The 17,537-nt window shown below is 50.6% G+C and overlaps 4 protein-coding genes across 4 annotated transcripts; 1 reads left to right on the forward strand and 3 right to left on the reverse strand.

The window, feature by feature from the left end:
* Positions 1-1,015: 1,015 nt before the first annotated feature.
* PENARI_c001G08584 (DNA-binding ATPase) lies at positions 1,016-6,899 on the reverse strand (the record flags this gene model as incomplete). Its single annotated transcript, XM_022626808.1, has 4 exons — positions 1,016-1,310; positions 1,372-6,765; positions 6,816-6,833; positions 6,889-6,899. 4 exons carry the CDS (start codon positions 6,897-6,899, stop codon positions 1,016-1,018), a joined length of 5,718 nt encoding a protein of 1,905 aa, XP_022493105.1.
* A 1,387-nt stretch (positions 6,900-8,286) lies between these two features.
* Positions 8,287-8,808, reverse strand: PENARI_c001G04399 (uncharacterized protein; the record flags this gene model as incomplete). Its single annotated transcript, XM_022626462.1, has 3 exons — positions 8,287-8,433; positions 8,512-8,648; positions 8,781-8,808. The coding sequence occupies 3 exons, from the start codon at positions 8,806-8,808 to the stop codon at positions 8,287-8,289; spliced, it is 312 nt and encodes a 103-aa protein (XP_022493594.1).
* A 183-nt stretch (positions 8,809-8,991) lies between these two features.
* On the forward strand, positions 8,992-11,896 carry PENARI_c001G03170 (secretory pathway Sec39 family protein; the record flags this gene model as incomplete). The annotated part of the gene is made up of 3 exons (XM_022626362.1): positions 8,992-10,516; positions 10,568-10,724; positions 10,777-11,896. The coding sequence occupies 3 exons, from the start codon at positions 8,992-8,994 to the stop codon at positions 11,894-11,896; spliced, it is 2,802 nt and encodes a 933-aa protein (XP_022493413.1).
* A 975-nt stretch (positions 11,897-12,871) lies between these two features.
* On the reverse strand, positions 12,872-14,872 carry PENARI_c001G01490 (dual-specificity mitogen-activated protein kinase kinase; the record flags this gene model as incomplete). Its single annotated transcript, XM_022626235.1, has 6 exons — positions 12,872-13,001; positions 13,054-13,423; positions 13,482-13,773; positions 13,830-14,606; positions 14,658-14,728; positions 14,827-14,872. 6 exons carry the CDS (start codon positions 14,870-14,872, stop codon positions 12,872-12,874), a joined length of 1,686 nt encoding a protein of 561 aa, XP_022493176.1.
* Between the last annotated feature and the right edge of the window lie 2,665 nt (positions 14,873-17,537).

Below are 17,537 nucleotides of genomic sequence, written 5' to 3' on the forward strand. Positions count from 1 at the left end.
GATGAACTGTTTTTCTTCGGGATTATGATCAGCATCTGGTTTTTGATTCAAGCAATTTCATCTTCGCAATCTTTTCTGCCAATCACACATTGCAGTTATGCTCGTCTGCAATGTCAACGAACCAACATTCCCATTCTTGCTTGTATCTACTTAACTTTTTTTTCTTTTTTGTCGAGAGTCGAAAGATCCTACGGTTTTCTTCCCTTTCCTCCATTCCTGGTGTTCTTCTTTGTCTTTTGGGCTCGAAATGAGCCTTGTGTGGGATTTGGCGTCTAAGATACAAAGGTTACGTTTTCAGGCTATTTCTAACGTGACAGGCGTCTTTGCTTTTTTCCTTTCGTCTTTGTCTATGTACTTATTGGCAACAATGACAGTTTCATCATGAGTTCTGTACTACCATGTAGTGTACATTGTGTAGAGTAGCTTTGCCAGGGCCGTTAGCCTGCTGGGCGCATGCAGAGCTTACCTGTCAGCTAGTCGACGTCCACCTAGTTTGTTCTACAGGGAAGAGTAAAGTCTGGATGAGTCAAAGGACTTTGCTATGTACATACAGGATAAGGTAAGGATCCATCCATCAGGGGCAATGATAAATGAAGCTAGCAATACATGAAGAAGAATCAATTGGGGAGTAAGAAAACACGCATAAATCAAAAGGCCTTCCCAACTGTTGAAACATGAAAAATGGAATCTGGAAAATGGAAAATGGAAAATGGAGGGAAATGGGTTATTATGCCCCGGTCTGTTGTACAGACAATGCAGAGCCTCCACGGGAAGAAAGAACATGGGGATAGTACAGTGGCATTAGACATGAAAATCGTTCGGGATGGGAATGGGGGTGTAGAGGGTGATAGGAGGGGATAAAGGGAATTGGGTGACTGAGATTCAAGGGTGGGAGGTGATTGTATAAACCAAGATGGTGAGATTGGAACGAAGATGAAGTCAAGTCATCAGACGTATCCGAGGTTCAATGCAAGGTTGGATAGACATTGGTTGAGATGGCGACGGGCAGGGTAGATCAGTTCTTCATGGTTTCCAAGAACGAATCCAGGTTGTATTCTTCCTGGTACTGCCTGTCGTCCCAGAGCTCGCCCAAGTCGTCTAGCCAGCCCTTCTTGCCCTTCTCCTTGACTTCGCCGTCGATATCGACCATGTCGACTTCATTGCCATTTTGATCGCTTGGTTTCTCGGCTGTCTCTGCCGTTTCGCTGAGGTTGAATAGGTCAAGGAGTTGATCCGTGTCCATGGTGCCGAGGCCGGCGTTTTGTTGATTGACCACGGTGGAGGCGACGTCGATCTTGAATCGTTGCAGGCTGTGTGTTATGTTAGTTGGTTACATCTTCGCAGTTTGGTGTGTAGGTTTAATAAACTTACTTCAAGATCTTCTCCTCCAAAGTACCTCTCGTGATCAGACGGTAGACGTTGACAACCTTCTTCTGGCCGATACGATGGGCGCGATCCATGGCCTGGATATCCTTCTGCGGGTTCCAGTCGTGTTCCACGAAAATGACGGTGTCTGCACCTGTAAGGTTGAGACCCAGTCCACCAACGCTGGTAGTCAAGAGCAAGACGTCATAACTGGGGTCGGTGTTGAAACGGTTGACAATGTCCTGGCGCTTGGTTGCTTCCACGCTACCGTCCAGGCGGAGGTACTGAACAGATGGAAGAAGTTTCTTGAGAACATCGTTCTGCACAATGTCCAGCATCTCTTTCATCTGACAGAACACAAGTGCCCGGTGAGGGCTAACGTAGCTTGCGCCTGTGTCCAGTTCACCCTCCGCCGCGGGGTCAAGGCCAATACCGCAATCGACCAACAAGTCTTTCAAGGCGCTGAGTTTTGGTGCGTGAGAAACATCTCTGATGTTTGATCGCTTTGTGTTCAGGAAGGTTTGCACCTCGTTGTACTGCTTGTGGCCTTCCTTGACCACCAGTGCAGGAGAGTTGCACAGACGACGCATGTACTGGAGCGCCTGGAAGATGTGCTCCTTATCAGAGCGGTCTGTGCTGCCGACCTTGTCTGCCAGCTCCTTCTGTTCCTTCTTGCTGAAGTCCTCGAATAGCTTCTTCTGGAGTTCACTTGGGTCGCAGTAGTAGTTCTGGATGATCTTGGGTGGCAGATCGTTCAAGACTTCCTCCTTAAGACGACGAAGCAGGAATGGCAACACTTGCTTGTGCAGTGCTTCGATTGCCAAAGCACCCGCTTCCTGTTCCTTTGAAGAGGACTTACTGAAACGGCTTGCTGCGATGGGCTTGGCGAACCGGTCCAAGAAGACCTTTTCCGTACCGAGGAAGCCGGGCATCAAGAAGTCGAAGAGCGACCACAGCTCGAGAACATTGTTCTGGATGGGTGTACCGGACAAGATGAGACGGTGGTTGCTGGCCAATTTCTTCACGGAAGTAGTGATCTTGGCCTTGGGGTTCTTGATAAGATGACCCTCGTCAAGCACACAGTAGTTGAAGTTAATAGAGTTGAGCACATCGTTATCATTCCGGCAAACATCGTAGGAAGTGACAATAATGTCGGTGTTGGCCAACAGAGGTTGGAGCCTCGACCGTTCGGAGGGAGGACCGACGTAAGCAATGCAACTGAGAAACGGTGCGTACTGCTTGATTTCTTGCTGCCAGTGTCCAGAGAGAGAGGGTGGACAGACGATCAAGGAAGGAAGTTTTCTAGAGTCGGTAGATTGACTCTTGGCAAACTCTTCAGCACGCATATGATGGTCACTTGCCACAATGCAAATTGTCTGCAAAGTCTTTCCGAGACCCATGTCGTCGCAAAGAATACCGTGGAGATTGTAGCGGTTGAGGAAAGCAAGCCAGTTGACACCATCTTGCTGGTATGGTCGAAGCTCGGCCTTGATGGCGACAGGGATTTGGAAAGGTTCAACCTTGCGCACATCCAGCATCTGAGACATGAACTTCCTCTCCCGGTCACGGCCCTTGAGCAACTCCTCAGAGAAACCGGGGGGGTCAGGGATACCTGCCTCGAGGGGCACCAATTTGACGAGGGTTGCGAATGAGGTTGTAGCCAGGAGACGCACATCGTTGTCAGAATCGCTCATGCGGCCAAGAACGGGAACAACGAGGAAGATGACATAGGGGAGAATGCCATCCTCCATGACATGGATAAGATGGTAGATACACTCGATCGCACCTTGGCGGTGATGCACATCAAGACCATTGTTGATGATAGGAAGCACCTTTTCGACCAACATGGTCATACCGTTGACGGTGATGACGCTACAAATAGTAGCGAAACATTTGGCTGCGGCGTAGCGAATAACAGAGAGTCGGCACTGAAGACCCTTGGCAATGATAGGCATAAGGTCGATAACCCATGGGTAGAGGCCAGGATCGAACTTAGGCAGGAGAGCCCGTAGCGTAGACAGACCATCCACGATTTCTTGGCCAAGTTCGTTCTCGGGTTTGGTGATGTCTTCGGGAAGGTCATCGACTGCCAGAGCCTCTCGCAATGGCCGTTCAACAAGTTTCGCGAGGTTGGGAACCTTCTCCAGAAGGTCAGCGCCAAATTTGACAGTCAACTGCTCTAATGCATCCTTAGCACCGCGGCGCATAATGCGTGCCTCCTTGGCTTCTCTTTCGAATTTGGCCGCATCCGGGTGGTCGCGTCGATCTTCTTCCTTGCGCAACGACAAGATCGATTTCTCCAACTGAGCGTTGTGGGGGAACTCGGGGGTTTCGGATGTATCCACGCAGCAGTATTTGACCAAGTTTCCGATGATCTTGTCCACTGGTCCGCGCTTTGTGGCAGTTGTGTAGTACTCGATGAGACCTGCGACGGCGGTTGCAGAGCGCTGTTGGAGCTCCACGTTCTCCTCCTTCTTGACGCTGTCCATCATGCCCTTGATGATATGACCAGGCTTCTTGGGAATATCGCGCAAGGCAATGAGAGCGCCTGCGGTTGCAGCCAGCACACGCATGTCCCGCTGTTCTCTCATCAATCTCGCCTCATCGACGGCGGATTGGGCGGTGGTGCGGGTATCATTTAATACTTGAGTAGCAGTGATACGTTGAGCGGGTGTCAAGTTCTTCTTCAGACGGTCAAAGTCTGGTCCAACAATCTTCTCGGCATCAGCCAGAGAGAAGGCATTGGGTCCGGCTTCTGCGTCGCCCTGTACGACGACAGCCAATGTGGGCAGTCGGGAGGGTGCAACATGTGCATGGTCGCGAAACGTGTTCAACAATGAATGGCACTGAGCGCGAGCGACATGGAGGTAGCATGCAATATCGACATACCAGGATGGACGCTCGCCTTCAAGGATAGGTCGGAGATGGTCTGTCAAAGTCGAAGTGTGTTTGCTCTCTGATCCAGAGCGGCGAGCATACTCCTCTATAACCATTGCGGAAGAAAGCTGTGTTGTGGAAGCAGGGAACTTTAACCCGTCCAAAATCGCGGGCCAAAGGCTTGGAAGGTCATACTTGTCCCAGAAGGAAATCAGTTCACCCAATGCCTTGGCGGCATAGATCTTTGATCTCAGCATGGTGTCGGCACCGACGAGATCGATATCACCGGACAACATATGGCCATCCACGTTGTGGGCTGAGGGAGGGGGCGCTTCCTTCTTCTCTGACTTGCGTCTGCGTCCCGGCTTGGGTGTCTCGGCCACGCCGGGAGTGGCGAGGGGAGGAGAGGACTTGGAGGGAGGGGGAGCAGGAGCAGCACAGAATGGCACGCCAGACGGTTTGATAAAGAGTGATGCGTTCATGGGGATGGGGTATCGTGGGACACCGAAAGCGCCCAGAGTCAGGGTGACCAAAGGTTGGACTGACTCTGACAGCTCGGCCTCGGATCCGAATGAGCCACGCAACTCAACAACCTTGAGCAGCTCGGACCAGACTTGGATAGATAGTTTCAAAACACCCTCATTGCGCTCCACGAGAAGATTCTGAAAGATTAACCGCAGTGCCTTGCCATCTACCCAGTCGGTGGTACCTTCACCCTCTAGCTTCAAGAATGTCATGAGAGCTCGAAGCACGGCAGAGCGGACACTGGTGATGGTATGGCGGAGGAAGGGGTAGAGACGAGGAACCAGCTTTCCAAATGATGCCTCCGGATCGTCTGCGGCGTTCGCCTTCATTGCATCCAGAACTTGGGAGAATGTGCACAGTTTGGCCAAAAGATCCATGACAGAACCGGTACTAGCACTGAGATCATCTTGCAGGTTGGAGAGACAGTCCCAGACAATGTTCATCAGAGGACCAAGAGTTCCAGTCCGAGATGTGACAAACTCTTCTGCAATGGGGACAAGGGTGGCGGCACTGACAGCCCGAACATCATCATCGAAATCAGCCAAGCCTTTCATGACAGCTTCCAAGACGCCATCCATCATACTTGGATCCTTGACAAGCAAGTCCTTTCGGACTGCAACAAGGTACCGAAGGCCGATCATACCACCGTGGCAGACCTCCCATATGGGGCGATCTAATCCCAGGTCATTCTGCATGATAATGCGATAAAGGCAACGGTAGGATGATCGGACTGCCTTGGGGTGCAGATGTGAAAGGAGGGCACCTAGGGTCTGGCCCACGGTTTCCCGGATAGGGGCAACCACGTTGTCGGAAATGTAATCACCGAATCGGTCCAGTATGAGAACACAAAGTAGTCGGCATGAGAGGTCATCCAACCACCGGCGGTTGAGGGCGTCGTTTTCTTCGCGGGATTTCCCATCCAGGCGACCAGCTGCAATGCCTTGGACCCTGATCACTTCACGCAGAGCCATCGCTGCACCGTGTCGAACCTCCCAATTTGAGTCGAAGATGTCCATCGTCAGGAATTCGCACATGTGCTCCAATGGCCATCCACCACCTTGCTCCACGATCTCCGGTTGAATGTGAGGTCGCTCGGGGGCGATGGGTCCCTTGAATTCTGTGACCAATTTGGAGTCATCGTCATCTTCGGCGCGCTCAAGAGAGAAATAGTCGGGTTTCGTCTCGCCATTCTGGTCATTGTCATTCTCAGCTTTGACGGGGTGGGGAGTGGCCACAGGGGTCGTAACAATCTCAGACTGGCGCTTTGAAGACAGATCCACAACACGAACTTTGTTAGCTCCCATCTTGGCATTTTGCTTGTTCTTGCGTTTGAGTTGATTGAGTTGTCGCTTGCTCAACCCACCATCTTCCTTGATTGCGGCTTCGCTCGGGGACGAGGGTCGCCGAAAGGGAGGATCATGCACGCTGTTTTGGCGAGAAACCGGAGCAATTTCCGGCTCGCGTTTGGGAGCGGGAGTCACCACCTTAGGGGCAAGGTCGATATCCTCTATGAGTTCATCGTCGTCGTACTCGCCTTGGAGGCCGAGTCGCGCAGACAAGGTCTTCTTTTGATGCTGCAATCGGGCTGCTGGTTCCATGGATGCGAGCGAATACTCATACTCTTTGCCCGCACTACCGAGGAGCCGCTTGCCATATTTCAATACAGAAGCGATATCCAAGGTGTCCAACTTGAGGAGACCATCACTCGGAATGGGTTCTTCTAACTTGATCTCTGACTTGATTTCAACATCATCGTGCTCTGCGGCCGACTTGATTTGGAGACCGTCGTCCTCATTTGGATCATATGGATCTGCATTTGATACGATCAGTCCAATCGCCTTGGCGGCAGCTGTCCTCGTATCCCAGGACTTGGATCTGAGATAAGGCAGGATCCGCCCAAGCAAGTTGAACAGTTCATCAGGGTGCTGTTTCTGAACGTCCGCCAGCTGTTGGGCAGCTGTATTACGAATCAACTGCGTACTGCCCGTCTCGAGAAGCCTAGATGGTGGTCAGTAGTCTACTTACATCCGTATCAGATATAAACTCACGTGACGAGACGGTCGAGGCTGGAGCTTATATTAGTATCACGTGACAGACGCGTAGTGATTGGCGGTCACTTACCGGGAAGCCATGGCGGGCCTTCACTCTTTCACCCGAGTGAAGGGCGCAATTGGGGTGGGAAAAAAAAAAGGAAAATCCAAAGCCAAAACCGAATCCCAATCAGGCAACTTAAAAGGCAACGTAAAGTGAAGCACGGAAGGGAAGCCAGGAACGCCTAACGCCCTTAGTCAGCAAAGGGAAGATTTTAGTAGAGAAGGGTCGAGGTCACGCAGCCGGGTTTATATCATTGGGGGTGCTTCTGCCCGGCGCGCTGGTCCATGTTTGGGTTGCTGACGCTAGGCTGCTTTTGGTTTAGTGCGGGCGGGCTTCCACTCACAGCGCGACGATTTTTTCTTTGCTGGGTCATCACGTGACAGACGCGTTCATTAAGATCGAAATGATGTATGAATTAGAGAGTGCGATCGAAATATGGGTATTTCAAGGAGTCAAAAATGCCACATGCCAGATCACCTGAGGTTTCAGAGATCAACAATGTATGCGATGGTTTGCAATTTTCGCAAATTTTCGCAATATTTGCACCTTTGAAGAAACATTTGATGAATTAAGTTTACTGCATGCTGGACAAAGTTAAGATATCTTCCAAGGCTTATATCCGAAATATTAAATGGTCAAATGTGATCTTATACTCGTTATAATCATTGATATTGATATACTGTCAAATTATGTATATACCGTATACGGAGTATGGCGATGCTGCAAATATATAGATCGAGACATCCATGCACGTCATGCTTATACCTTACCATTTTTTCCAATAAGGCTTAGAATATTCTAATTGGATGCTCAGATCTGTCGATTTATTGCTCAGACGCATAAATAGCTTCGTTTTACTTGTACCAGGAGACCTGCCTAGGGCAGTGACTTCGACGACACCTTATGAGCGGATGGGGCTTAGGCGGAACACAGCCATATACGTAGCTACATGTATACATGTGCCACAAGAATTCTGCTGACTACGAGTAGGTGGCTGAAGCTATCCTCCAAGTCTCTCATGCCGCCATTATCAAAGATCGCTGGCGGAGGAGAAGAATCCCGCGAACTTTATAAAGGGGAAACCAGGAAAGAGCACCGGGAGAAGCGGCTAGGGACAAACGACTGACCACAGAGCGTGATTGTCTGCACTCAGCCAGGCTATATATCTAGCCTGCCAATTAAGCCTATAGGGTTAGAAATATCTCGTCTTCTATTGCTACATTTCCCACCCCGGACCCGTATCACGAGTTTGACACTCCAGGATGAAAGACCGATTGTCATCGAATTGGAGTATCATTTCGAACCAACAGACCTGATGGTCAAGAGCAGTTGAGCGTTTCTATACAGTCACAGGCTCCGGGCAAAAGTCCCGGGCGGAAACACGGAATAACAGGTATTGAAAAAGAACAAGCACAACTCCCCCATTCACCGTTGGTTCAGCAGAGCAGTTGCCTCTTCTTCCTTCCCAAGTAGACCCAGGCTGCGGATTTGCTCGGCCTTGGGGGCGTTCTCTCGCGGGTGTGCGGCCTCGGCCTTGCGATAGGCAGCTTGCATCTTCATAGTACGGAGAGCCTGTTGTCACGAAATTCCATTAGACTTAGTTCCTGCATTTCGAATGCGCAAAAAAGATCGATCGGGGATTGTCCTTACCTCTTTCCGGTGGTGAAGGCACTCGTAGTAATCCTCCAGGGCGGGCACACACTTCTTCTTGCCAGCCTCACCCTCGCCGGAGTTGACCACGTAGCAACCGAGGACCTCCTGCCAGAAGGGGTAGCAGCGGTTCTGACCTAGAAGCCGCAGTAGTGTGTTAGCCGGGTTCATTGGCGGGGGGAGGTAACTGGCTGTGCATGTTGTGATCCGAGGGCTCATGACCGCGAACCCGGGCTGATCCCTCGGGAACAGGGTGAAATGTCACATACCGCCGTTGAGACCGTAACCGGAGGCCATTGTGAAGTGTAGAAGGAGGTAATTGAGCTGGTGGTAGGCACAGAGACCGCGAAAAAGGTGGTGATGAAGTGGCCGACGGATGCGACTCTTCCCTTTCGTTTCCGACTTGGTCTGTGCGCCCCGCCGTATGCAACACCGTCACCAACTATGAGGCCACCTCACACTGTCTCGACTCTTTAGATCATGGCTCTCGAGTTGTCGGACGCGCACGCTATCCTGCTAGCCACGATCCTCTGCGCAGGTGGCAACGTGGCCGACTTGCCCGTTCTACAGGCGCAGTTTCCTCATTGTTTTCCACTGGAGCGCCTCCTACGCATTATCCTGACCTTCCTCCCGGAGAGTACAGAGCCCTCTCACTACACTTCGGTAATTCAAAAGCTAGCCAATAGCTCCAATATTGTGCCCGCAGACCGGTCGCTTGATACTTCGGCCGTTCAAGACTTGTCCGAATCGGTAGCCCGAAAGCGCGTACGGAAGCTTAATCTACGACCACTACAACGCCCCGACGAGGAAGAGGATGTCGCCTCTGCAGATCCTCTGACTCAATTTATCATACATCGGGCGCATCTGATCGACTCGGAAACAGCACTCCAACCACTCGTCCTCGAACTCGTTCTGCCGTTCTACGAACACTCGCCAATTATTCGAACCTGGCTAATCTCGAGCCTATTACCATTGCTTCGGCTGAATTATGAATACTATGCGCACCGCGATGAGACAATTTCACTTGAGATCTTAGAGTCTATGGACGATCAGACGGCTGTCAACATTCTCCTGTCTTTGATGAGCTCCGAAGGAAGCAGCATGGACTTGGTTAATAACTTGAGAGGTCTAATTGGACCTTGGCTTTACGGTGGGAGCCGATCGAAACGGCGGAGACTCAACGAGGCTGCTGCGCAGAACTCGGTGTCTTTCATCGAAGGGACCTCAAAGACTCAGTCCGCCGAATTGGCTGGTTGGGAACACGTGAACGAATGGCTCCTCTCACGGAGTCTTGTGGACCATGACAGTGTTGTGGGCGCATTCACGCAATGGGATGGACCGTCAGATGTCGATTTGGGAGGGTATGAAGAACCCGGTACACAAATGTCGAAGGAAAAAGCGAAAGAACTGCAGACTCGATACGGCCAATCCGGTCTTTCTGTGGTATATGCGCATGCGGATTCCTCGATGGCTGTGCTAAAGGGCTCTTTCAAGGTGTTGGAGCGTGTTGCCAAGCTGCTCGACCTAGAGGAAAGCTCATACCTAAGCTCTGACTCTGTGCTGCCATCTATTTACTACGATACCGATTCCATTTCCTCGACCTCCCGGGCATCGCTACTGCAGAATGCCCTCTTGAGACCGACAAATCCTCTTACTCAGCCGTCGCCTTCATCGATCTCATTCCTCAGCGCCTTACTTATCTCCCTTCGCATATTAACTGAACTTGGTCATCTGGTTCCCTGTCGTGTTGCCGCAAACATGTGCCTTCACAGCACCGAGGAGATGCAACTGGCAGAGCTTAAGAACGTGGTCAGCTCGACCGTGAAGCAACCCAGGTCATATCAAGAATGGCTATCGGTCCGGGAACGGCTGCTTTGGCTTCGAGATTGGCAGGCGGGACAGTCAGAGGTTTGGGATGAACCTTCAGTTTACCACGGACTTTTCTGGAGGATTCCGCGCGACACGGTGGAAACAGAAATCCTGAAGGCTCTACTGGCGGCCAGAGGTAAGTTCACTGATGATCACTGTTTACTATTGATACTGATACCATTCCCAGAACATCAATTGGCCGTGGACCTATATACCGACTCCAAAGCAGCACCGCTGAGTGCAACCCAAGTGGAGTTGGCGGCCCAAGATGCTATATTCACTGCGTATGACAACGCAAGCAATGGCAACCGAACCCGCGGAGGAATGAAGAGGGCCTACGACATGTAAGCGCTATTGTACGAGAAATTACGAACCATGACACTGACAACACTCCAGATTACAAGCATTCCAACCACACTTCCCCGGCTCTGTTGGATTCAAACAGATCCATGCTCTCATCGCCGCGACCCACGCCCTCTCATTCTACTCCCTGACTCTCCAACATGGTGTCCCCTTCCAGCCTGTCAGCATCCGCGTTCACCATGACCCACTTGTATTGATTGAGAAGGTCCTGGAGCAAAATGCAAAGAGCTACACCAAACTGGATGATCTCCTATCTATCGGGCGCAACCTAGTAGCCGCAGGGGTACCCACAAACACCACAGCTGAAGCCGAGAATGAACCATCTCACCAGAAGCCTTCAGAGGAATCCATCATCCTCACAGCCGAGCGTCGCATCACCTCCCTGGCAATCGCCTCCGCCTTATCCTCAAACGACTTCGGCACAGCCTACTCATACATCCTCACCAGGCTAACACCCCCATCTCTTCTCTCAACCTCCTCCCCACTCCTCACAACTCCCGCCGTCCCAGACGACATCTCCTGGCGAGCCGTCTACAACGCCGGCCGCTACCGCTCCACAACCCCAGTCAACCCACCCCCAACCCTCCAATCCCAAATCACCCACCTCTCCCAAAGAATGGAGCTCCTCTCCCTAGCCCTCGTCCTCGTCCCCTCCCCAGACCCCCTCCCCGAAATCCTAGGTGCCTGGCGCCGTTGCGACGAAGAACTCTCCTCCCTCCGCGCCCGCGAACAACAAGAAGAAGACCTCTGGGACACAAAGGGCGACACCCTCTCATCCGTCCCAGGCGGGTTCGGACCTTCGGATTCAGAGCGCGACGCCTTCGATACCGAGCAGCAACGCGCCGCACGTCGTGCACGCGCCCGGGCAGCTATGAGTTCGCACCACGAGGCGCCGATGGGTCTATTCGAAGTTGCGCGTGGTGCAGCCCTTGCCTTGCATAAGAACGCCTTCCCACTTCGTGGAGCAGCCGATTCAACGGCTTCGGGCCCAGGTTCGAATTCGAACTCCAAAGTCGCGGCTGATGGGGATCGTCCGTTGTCGCCGGATAGCGATAGCCGTGTTCGGAAGAGGGATATGGTTAGCAATATGGTGACTGGTGGTTTGGTTAGTGGTATTGGGTGGGTATTGGGTGCTGATCCTGTGAACAAGTAACATGATAGACCTATATGTGTCTAAGGAGGAGAGAGACAGAGATCCTGATGGTTGGGTACGGATATAGCTTTGCCGCTCTACAATTCATATTCGGATTGAGATTGGGACTGTATGTAGCATTTATGATAGCAACGATATGATATGTAATCTTAAGAAAAATTCCTTGGAGGCTTTATTGTGTAACGTTATCTCTCGTAGACATGTAAATCACAAGTAGGTAGCCACGGTATAAGTTATGTATGCTTCTACGCACTATTATATCGACGTAACCCGAAGTCAGATGCAATGGTATTAAGGAAGCTTCCAATGCGTTGCATACACTCCCGCATCCAGTGCAAAGCAAAGATGATGCAAAGCAAAGATGACCCCAAGTAAAACCCTAAATCAGACACAGGAACCAATGGAAGAGCGCTATACACGTAGTGGAAAAAGAAGAAAGCGATATACCAAGATGACCGATATGTCCAGGCTCGAAATGTCACAGGAAAGGAGCAACCAGAAACTAGAATAGCAAATGGAAAGAGAGGGGGTCCATCCCATGGATAAGGAAGAGAGATGTGAGGGAGAGAATGAGAATAGAATAGGTAATGTAATGTAAATAAAGGAGAGAGGTAGGGAGAGAGAGACCACGGAGGGATGGGGATATTGGAAGGAATGCAATGCGGGAGAGTCAGGCCGTAAAGGATCGTAGGAGGTGAAGCGTAGGCGATGAAATCTGTGTCGCTGGAAGATGGAGAAAACAGCAAGATGGTATGATAGGGTATGAGAAAGTTGTGGAGACTCCGCGAGTTCCGGCCCGGGAGGGAAGAGAAGCGGAAAGCACAAAAAGCATTGGATGAGTCGTGACGAATGGGTCGTTTGAGTGGTGTTGACAGCCAGGTCAATCCTTAGGGTTCCAGCCACCTATACTCAAAAGTGGAACTAAAAATGCAGTGCAATGCGAGACTGGGAGGTCTCGGTGGGATCCTTCGGTTTTTACTCCTTCCAATCCCATACCTGCCTCACAAAGTTTGCCATGTTGACCTTCTTGTTCTTCATGTCCAGTACCCATGGATGTTCCAGCATCCGCCAGGGAGTAGCTCGTCGAGGAGGTTCTTTTTCCAGACTGGGATTCCAGTTAGTATTATAAAGTAGACCGGCTTCCAGGGAACACTCACCAGCATTCGATGAAGTACTTGAAGTTGTCCGACCAACGAATGCCGCTGTTCGGCTCATCCTTCAACTTGGGAATTGGCTGGCGGACAATATATGTGAGAAGGTCTATTAAACCTGCACGGGGTTGCATCTCAGTCCCATCGGCAGGGAAGGGGAATCGGTGCTGCGCGACTTCGAGCAGAGTCACGCCCAGAGACCACACGTCGGATGTGATCGTGTATGATTGACCAGTGATACGTTCCGGAGCCATGTAGTAAGAAGTGCCGATGAAGGTGTTGGCGTCACCCTTGGTACCGAATTCACCGCTAACACCGAAGTCACAGAGTTTGACTTTGCCGTCACGGCATAGGAGAATGTTGGATGGTTTGATATCTGTATGCGAAGTTAGCTAACCGGTCACTGTATCACATGAGAGCACCATAGTTCGTACCTCGATGGATAATCTTGCGGCTGTGGAGGTAGGTTAACCCATTCAAGACACCTTCGGCGACCTTGCCGAGAACCTTCTCTCCAGTGCGACCTCCAAGCTTTTTGACTTCTTTGTAAATGCTGTCGAGACTGCCACCTTCGCAGAACTCCATGGCAATGGAGATTGTGCCGGTAGACTTGTCCATGAAAGCACCGTAGTAGCGACAGATGTGGTGGGAGGCGCAATCTTTGTTGAAATTGAGCTCACGAACAATCTGTTTTTTGACGTCGGGGTTTGGGTCTGTAGTAATGATCTAAATAGACGCATTAGTCTCGCTGGGCGCATTCTCGACTCGCCAAAAGGACATACCTTTAATGCGAACACGGTCTTTCCCTCCTTGAGTTTGCATCGGGTGACGGCCCCGCCGGCACCTTCGCCTAGACTACCCAACTCGACGATTTTGTCCTGTTCACTGGCCGCATGCCATCCCTCATCATCGAGGTCATCAACATCGAGGGGCCGGCCCTTCTCCAAAGACAGCTTATCCAGATCGGGAAGGAGTCCATTCACGCTGTTTTCGCGTTCCATCGACACACCATCGCGATCTGAGTACACCGAACCAATCGCCGACGAAGGGTCTGACGAGTCGCCGCCAGATTGTCGAATGGAGAGATTATTAGCTGACGAATAATTGGCAGAGGTTGCAGACGCCGGTCCGACGGTCTTCACCTCCAAACTGGAACCACCTCCGAGTCCATTCGTGCTCAGCGGGGGCGGAGCTGGTCGTCCGTTCGGCATGAGAGTTGGCTGTTGGGAGACATTCTGCTGACTGCCCATGGGAGTCGACAGTTGCAGTGTTGGTCGTCCTGGTCGCCCAGCCGGGCGCTGGAGTTGAGGTGGAGGCAAAGGTTGAAGCGCTGGAGCGGGGGCGCCGTTGCCATTGACAGGTTTGGCGCTTGGAGAAGGGGGAATGCCTAACGTGAGCTTCGGAGCTCGCGGGCTGCCGTTGTTGTTGCGGGCGCCAGGGACGGGCGGTCGAAGGAGAGGGACGGAGGAGGACATGGCGAGATTGTTTTGCCTTTCGCCAGGCAAGAACAACTCGTTCGGATCAGCGAGAGTAGCCACAGCGTCGACGGACCGCGAGTCCTGGATGGAAGACAGAGAAAGAGAGAGGTGGGGTAAAGAGGGAAAAAGTACGGAGTACACTGTAAGAGATAAGGCCCTTTGAAGTTGCGAGGTTGCCGAGAGCAGGTGACCTTCCACTCCACCTATATAAGATCTTTGACACAGTACGTACTGAGTTACATATGACATCTAACCTGTCGAATATTAATAGAGCGACACAGCCGAGAGACTCGGGTCCTACGGGCAGTGGGGCCACGGTGTTTCAGAAGGCGCTTCAGCTGAAACATGGCGATCGCGATTGTCTATTCTATTCTATTCTGAGGATAATCTGAACATATTGAACATATTGAACAAATTGAACAAATTGATATTTACTTGAAAGAGAAGTGAAGAGATTGAGTGCTCAGAGCCATGGTTCGGAAGCACGAACATAGGCGTTTACCCAACTCGAGTATAGAAACATCGGATATATTGTTGCCTTGGAGCCGCAATTGCCTCCCGCTGGGCACATTTGCAGCCAGAAAACTGTGGCGTCGACATCATTGCCAACTCATTTCTCCACTTGCCCATATACTTCGCTTTATACTACACCTAATACTTCGCCCTACATACTGTTATCCTTGCAGGACGCCCAATCCAAGGTTACTATAATCTTTCTGGGATTAAATCACAAACGACGTATCAGAAAACTATATAGGACTTATGTCATTCGAGGGGCCATGAAGTCAGAGATATATCCCTTGGGTGTGGCTTAGCCAAGGCACATCTGAGGCAGCGCAATGGATCCGATGTCATCATAGGTCCAGCAAATCCGGTACAGCACACTGTAGCCCTTGAAAATCGGGCAAAACACATAGTTTTGGACATTGGATCAGGAAAATGTTTAGGAATGCTTCTAGTTACATACGGTCTATTTTGGTCTGACTCAAAATCGGTCAGTCCCGATTAGGTCAAGTTTGATATATAGTCGATCATGGGTGTGGCTGTGATATCACAAATTTGGGTTCATTAGAGACGCCTGTTAAATCTTCTACCGAATCGTACTCCAGCCGATTTGGAGATTCGGTAAGCCGAGAGTGCAGGTAATGTACAGTACAATATATGTGAACAGACCGCTGAATAGCCGCCCACCCGTCGATGAGCAGAAGCAAAAAAAGGATCACAAAAGTATATTTATTGAAAACCATCTATGGTCTGCAACAGTTTCTATAATAATGATCAATTGAAAATGCAACCCTGTTGCCGGGCCTAGGACAAACGTGTGAGATGAGGTAAAATCTTGAATCGGGTCTCCGATGAATTCTAAGCGGTTCACTCATAAGTCAAAAATGCTACCAAGTCTCTCATGTGAAAGCCTTCGACATCATCCAAATCCGCACCGCGTTATTCTCAAAGACAGCGCACAAAGTACCTAATTGTCCAAAGACATGTCGGTAGTTGAGCTGGCTCCGTGTCACATTGTCGTCACACATTGCACCATCAAGACCAAGATAAAAAGGGCAGAATGTTAGCGAGTACAGGTTTATTTGGGAACTATAATTCCGCGGCTCCAATTTTGTTACCGCAGATTCGTGGTCTCGGCGCCAAACATGACGCGTTGCTGCTGATCGTTCGGCGGAATTGCTTGACACCTGATTATGGATGGCGATCAGATGGATTTCCGCAGTCACAAGTCGCTTAGATGCGATTGTGACTTCGAAGTCGAACCATGACATGGTCTTGAAATATTGTCGCGTGTCGCTGTACGTTAGGGATGTCATATTTATATTTGCTCAGGCTTCAGTTGAGGTGAGTGTTTTCGGTGAGCCATGAATATTCTGGCGGATTTGAAAGCATTGAACAGCACGCAATTGAATCCACTTGGGTCAATCACGCTCTCATTTGGCAGGTGATCACATTCATATCAAACACATTGAACAAAAGAGGTGAACGTGCAATATATTTTCTTAGCCTCGAAATGCTGAATGAGCGGTGAGTTGGCAAAGCAAGCCACTGCCCCTGAGATCAGGGATGGGCTCTAGCAGACACACTGTCTTACCGGAGAACAATTTGAAAGATGATAGCACACACTGTATAGGCAGGTTGAACTTCGGAAGAGGTCTAGGTCCACAGCTATTATTATCGCACGAACACCCCCTATTCATAAGATCATCTAGAGAAACAAACGTATCAGATATCCCCACCAATAATTATTCCACAAAGTTAGAAAAGAAGGCTAAACATAGTACAAAAATAAGTATGGGGTTTATAAGAAAACAACTGTCAAGCCCGACCGATCTATTGAAAAAGGGGCAAGACTTCACTGGCGGCATGTGGAGTCTGGGGGCGCCACGAGGACTCAGGGACTGCTTTGTTGCTGAACTATTAGATGTAACCCCCCTATCCTGGACTTTGGTTACATGTAAGAAAACAACCACAATCATGGCGACAAATCCGGGCTAAATGATAATTGGTTAAACACCATACATGGAATCGAGGCTAGCCTTAGCCCTGACTGGTGGTCGAACCGCTTCCAGTGCCTGATCCGAGGTCTCGACTCAGGAACAGGATGAAGATCGACACCACAACGCATTGATACTCTGCAATAGGCCAGGGTTCCAACCACATTGAACGCTCTAAGCCCCATTAACTAGAAGGCCAGGCTGCTGGTGTGACCGAAACGAGATTACACAGCGATGCGCCACGCCAGGGACACGCCCAATAAGGTGGCTAGACCTCGATCTAATTTCCAAAGTACATGTACATACGCTTGAGCACACCTCCCATAGCCGGGTGGCTTGTCAAGGGGGCTCCCACGAGTAAGCTTCGTTAAGCACTTTACGCGGAGGTAAATAATGCGGTCTAACCGTTGTTCCGCCATAAAGCGCATGAGACCTTCCCGTTGCGGGGGGGATTGGGTCAACGAGCGAGAACGAGGGTTCTTCGCTTACGGATTTATCGGGCTTAATTAAT

The sequence above is a fragment of the Penicillium arizonense genome, assembly GCF_001773325.1.
Source record: "Penicillium arizonense strain CBS 141311 chromosome Unknown PENARI_contig001, whole genome shotgun sequence".
NCBI classification, from domain to species: domain Eukaryota; kingdom Fungi; phylum Ascomycota; class Eurotiomycetes; order Eurotiales; family Aspergillaceae; genus Penicillium; species Penicillium arizonense.